General features: G+C 52.1%; 1 protein-coding gene across 1 annotated transcript; it reads right to left on the reverse strand.

Annotated features, from left to right (window-relative positions):
• Positions 1-225: 225 nt before the first annotated feature.
• On the reverse strand, positions 226-582 carry LOC138471425 (uncharacterized). Its single transcript, XM_069609061.1, has one exon. The coding sequence runs from the start codon at positions 580-582 to the stop codon at positions 226-228; it is 357 nt and encodes a 118-aa protein (XP_069465162.1).
• Between the last annotated feature and the right edge of the window lie 4,818 nt (positions 583-5,400).

The raw sequence follows: 5,400 nt of genomic DNA on the forward strand, positions 1-5,400 counted from the left end.
CGTGACTATTGTGAATCTCTTGCCGAAGAGGAACAGGTGAAAGTACTTGCAGGCCCATACTACCGCCAAGCTCTCCTTTTCCGCCTGGGAGTATGCCTGTTCTGTGGTTGTTAGACTCCTGCTGGCGTATGCGACTATGTGGACATTTCGTGGTTCTTCCGGATCTTTTTGTGTCAGGATGGCACCAAGGCCTACCGGGCTAGCGTCTACAATCACCTCGGTGTCTCATCGGGCATCAAAGTACGCCATGTCCTCTGCCTGTGAAATGGCGCTCCTGATGGCTTTGAACGCCTCTTGGCACTCCTTCGACCATACGAACGGTGTGTCCTTTCGCGTGAGCAGTCGAAGGGGGTTGCTGACTGTGGCATAGTCCTTAAGGTATCTGCAGCAATAGCTAGCTAGGCCCAGGAACGAGCTCAGATCCGTTGTGTTCACGGGGGGGGGGGTGGCAGAGTTCAGAGCTTCTACTTTTTCTGGGTCCGGCCTCATGCCTTTCCCTGAGAATATGTGACCGAAGAATCTCAGGGATCCCTTGGAGAATTCACACTTCGCCTTGTTTAGTGTGAGGCCGGCTTCTTCCATCGCCTGACACACTTTGTGGAGCGCCCTGTCGTGTTCTTCCTGCGTTTTGCCATACACCAGGACGTCATCTGAATAATTCAGAAGATTTCAGCCGCTGAAGAGATGCCGAAACTGAGTCTTTTGTATTGAAATATCCCAAGGTGGGTGACGAACGTGGTGATATATCTGGATTCGGCTGCAATTTCGATCTGGTGATATCCTTTCGTCAGGTCCAGTTTTGAGAAAACCCTTGATCCGTGTAGGAGATGGATCATATCTGTGATCCTGGGCGCCTGGTGTCTCTCTCTCTCGATGGCGGTGTTTGCTCTGCGCATGTCGACGCACAGACGGATGGACCCATCCGGTGTCTACTTGGGGACTGGGACGATGGGTGAGACCCAGGGGGTGGACCCCGACACTGGTTCAATAACGTCCATCTTGATCAGTTTATCAAGTTCTTCTTCCACTTGTCTTTGAATGTTAAATGGAATCCCGCGGTAGTGTTGGGCAACTGGTTTGGTGAGTGGGTCTATATGCAGGTGTACTTTCCGGTGCTTTAATTTTCCTAGGCCGTGGAATAGTTTAGGGAAAGTCTGTTCAATAATCTCCAGTTTGGCAAAGTACTTGTGGGCCATCAGCTGATAGAGAATGTGTACCAGGCCCATTTCCACAGCTGTCCTGAAGCTTAGGATGCAGCCGCTATCGGCTTCCGTTTTGAGGATATGAAGCGGGATTCTCGCAGAGTGGTCTTTGTGGGTGCACCACGCTGTTATTGTGCCTTTGCACGGTAGGGGAGTCGTGGATCCATACGGGTAAATGTCTATCTCGGCCTTCTTGATTTTGGGAGGTGGAGTCAGTGCTTCATAGGTTTGTTCGTTAATGATATTCACCGTGGCCCCGGTGTCTATGAGAAACTTCACCGGCGTGTTGTTTACGTTTAATGTGAGTATAGGGCTGTGCTGTGTGGCTGTCGTGTTAGTCTTGACGGCCCACACGTAGCCCTTTTTCCTCTGGTCATCCCCTGAGGACGGGGTGTCGCTGCTGGTGGGGGATAGCGTTTCTATGTATCGGACGTAACGTCTTCTGTGGGAGCGTCGCGTGTCCTCCGACGAGCGTCTGTCGTCCCGGGAGTAGTGGCTGGATCTGCTGCTGTCTTCTCTTTTCGTCGGCTTCCGGTCACTCTCTCCTCTGGATCTGGGTGGGCTCTGCTGACTATATCGGCGTCTCTCTTGTGTTCGGGGTCTGCCCTGTGCGTTCACTGGGGCGTTCTTGCACGTGGCCCTAAAGTGGTCCATGCCGCCGCATGCTGCGCATTGTTGTCCCAGGGCCGGGCACTCCCCGGCGTGCGGATATTCGTAACCGCACTTGTAGCAGGTGGCCTCTGTGCGCCTCCCTCCCTGGCTGGGGCTTGTGTAGAGCTTGTTGACAGATTCCGTGTGTTCTCCTGGCTGTTGTATGGAGACTTTCCCCAGATTGTCCAGTTGCGAATCAACGGCGGCCTCCATGCGAGCCAGTGCTAGGATTTCTTCGAGTGACCTTTGTTTCTGCAGGAGTTGTTTGCGAAAAGGTTGCGAGAGGCATCCTGCGATCACTTGCGATCTGAGGGCTTCTTTGTTTGAATATTTGTGGAATTCACAATGTTTTAGTTTTATGCGCAGGCGCATAACGAAATTGTCGATGGATTCGCCCTTTTCTTGCCTGGTCGTGTGGAATACGTGACGTTCATAGTCGACGTTCGTGTGTGGAGCGAAGTATTCAGATAATTTGGCATGGAGTTCGCCGTATGTTACTGTGTTGACGTTGAGTAGCTCTCCGGCTATGTCCCTCACTGCTGGCCCAACTGCCATGAACAGCGTGTTCTTCAACCTTGCGTCATCAGTTAGCCCTATCGCCCCCGTGTAGAATTTGACGTCCCTGAGCCATATCGTCCATCGGGGCCCCAGATTTGATGTGTCTCTAATTTCAAAGGGGTTTGGCATGTGCATCACCTGTGCCGCTCCTCCTTCCGTGTGAGTGTGCAGATTGTTGCCTTGATTTCCATCTCCACCTCCTGGCGAGGCTGCTGCGGTGCTTGCCCCTCCTGTGGATGAGGCAGGCGTACTTGCAGTGTCCGACATCTTGACCAACTTTCCGCCGACCGACGTGCCTCTGACGGTGAGCTAGTCCCCGCGCTCCTGCGGTGGGGCTGTGCCTGCCCGTGTGGTGTGCTGACCCACAGTCCGGGGGCTCACGGCGTGGTCCGGAGCTGCAGTCGGATGCTGGCGGCTCCCAGCTGTCGAGCGTTGTGGAGGTGCGCCGAAGCGCCAAACCGCACGATTGCGGACCTCAACACGGCACTAGTGGGCCGTACTTCCTCGTCGCCATTGTCAGGCCGAAGCCCGAGGAATACGCCGCGTGCGCGCAGGCCTCGCTGCAATAACACGCGGGAGCAAGGTATGCATACAACCTTCCTTTATTGTACTATGCGGCAACTGCCGAACTCCCTTCCCGTCCCTCCCCTTCCCCTGATGTCACGTCCTGGACGTCCTTACGTTACGGCCGCAACGGCGGCCGGCCCCAACACAACGATGCGGGTGGGCTGACATCTACCCTCAGTGAGAAACCAGCACCCAACTCCAGTGCGGTGGAGTTCAGCTTTGCTCCAGAGGATGAACTCAGCATTGCTAGGAGTGGCGGACTGGGGGTGGCTGAGCTCATCCAGTTCCTAAAATGCCAGTGGCCTCCACAGGTGAACAGCTTTCAAAGGGCAAGTGGGCAACGACTTCATACTTCTTCCAATCTTCCTTCAGAAACTCATCAAAGGTCATTTGGAAGGGGCATATCTGCTTCTAGGCTAATGGGGTCCAGACCCCCACAATTACCCCTTCATCCCACATGAACCACGTAGGAATCGCCCTAATGCACCCCTAAGGACTTCACCTCAGATTAATAAAAAACATGTTGACTACATTACTTTGGTCTTTGTTGACTGTTCAAAGCCAGGGGTGTTGTCATGAAAATCCGGGGTACAGACCTCTCCTTGTCATCTTATGCCAAGGAGAGGTCTCAGGAGGATAGCTCAGGGGCAACGCGCTCGCCTTGGAAGCAAGACAACGCACAGGTTCGATATCCGGGTCCGCGCTTAGAAACCTCTGGGTATTAAGCGCGTTATAAATAGCCTATCATTATAGAAGTGCACATCTCTGCCCAGTTGTCATTCCCACGGTGTAAGGAGACTGACCTCCGGTCAAAGCTTGCTCCCCTCTCTCCATCTGTTCAAACATATCTTCTGTGGCTTTCATTCAAGTCTTACCTCTGGTAGAGAGGTCTCCCCTCAGTTGAGACCCAGAGTAATCAAACATTGCAGATCCCTCAGGGCACGGGTGGATCACGATTCTGGGGGATTTGAGGGACATGAGCCACTGTCCTACTGGCTCAGACTTGCTCACATATCCAATAAGGCAGAGATTGTCTCACCCTCAAAGCCATCCTGCCATTGATGGAAGGGAGGCAAGATCTGCAGTACTTAGCGTTGTCCCAGATGACCATTCTCGGGATTTATTTATTTATTTAAGCGTATAAAGTGCTTTCAGCAAAACACTGTACAATTGCATTAAATACATGGAGACAAAAAATATGAATAACAGAGGGTAGCCTACCTGCAGCTAGATGTTGGTTTTGAGAAGAAGAGTCTACTTAATCTTTTAAAGAGGCATGAAAAGAGGTGACGGTGAGTGTAAACCACACTGACAAAGGGGGGCCGTTCCATAGTTGAGAAGAGAAAATGAACAGACACGAGAAGGAGCATAGGGGCGATGGGAGGCGGGCAGAAGAAAAAGGGGTCAACACCGGCGCAGCCAACTGGAAGACTAGAGAAAAAAAAAGAGGAGATGTAATGGGGGGCAAGTCCATGGAGACACTTAAAAGCCATACAAAAAAACAAAACTGGAGGTGGGCAGGAAAGGACAGCCAGTGAAGAGCAGTAAAGGATGGAGCGAGCGTGGGCTAAGAAAAGAGAGAAGATGAATAGCAAGGTTAGAGAGAGACTAAAGAGGGATGGAACATAGGCAGGAAGACCCAAGAGGAGGGTGGAGCCATAGTCTAGGCAACTGGAAGCGTATGAGGATATAAGAATGCTGGTAGCAGAGAACGTGGGCAACGATCAGGATTTACAGAGCTGATAGCAGCCGGTATTAGCAGCAAAGAACGCTTGATCATACAAGGTAGATGATCATAGATGGGTCTCAAATGACACCTCGATTCAGAACAGACAAAGAAAGAGGAAAAGAGCCTGCGAGAAAGGAGATGGGGGAGGGAAGAGAAGAACCTCAGTCCTGGTGGCATTAGGACCGTGTGGGACGCGGAAGGGTACAATCACCTCTCACAAGGATCCTGATCAGGCTGGTCACCTGAGGGGCTCCTCGCAGACCCAGGTGGACCGCCCTATACCGCACACCAATGGTACGTTGGAATGATCAACTATTAACCGAGCAATCGTTTTGCACCCAGCTTCAGTGCACTAGGTATGCTTTCGGTATGCACTAGCATCCTCTGCCCCAGGGTACATGTTCTTTCCAGAGGGCAGGGGCCTATATTTCTGTGGCCACCCCTCTCTTCTTCTGAAGAATATGAAAAGGTGAAGATTGTGGACATGCCGGAGGAATCTGGTGTCAACCTCCTGGTCAAACCATTCATACCTTTTAAGTCGGCGGGACCTGTCAGCACCCCAACCTCTGCCTAGACGGTCTGTTTTTGGGCTTGCTCCATCAACAATATGGACCAGCTTCACACTCCAGAGCTTAGTCTGAGTGGGACTGCCAAACTTGTTAGTTACTCAAGGCGCAATGGTCTTCTTACTCT

The sequence above is a fragment of the Ambystoma mexicanum genome, chromosome 8, assembly GCF_040938575.1.
Source record: "Ambystoma mexicanum isolate Mex_15411 chromosome 8, UKY_AmexF1_1, whole genome shotgun sequence".
NCBI lineage: Eukaryota > Metazoa > Chordata > Amphibia > Caudata > Ambystomatidae > Ambystoma > Ambystoma mexicanum.

Bases quoted from the DNA above. Each gene is read 5' to 3' on its own strand.
- LOC138471425 (XM_069609061.1), bottom strand. From the start codon at position 582: ATGGAAGAAGCCGGCCTCACACTAAACAAGGCGAAGTGTGAATTCTCC.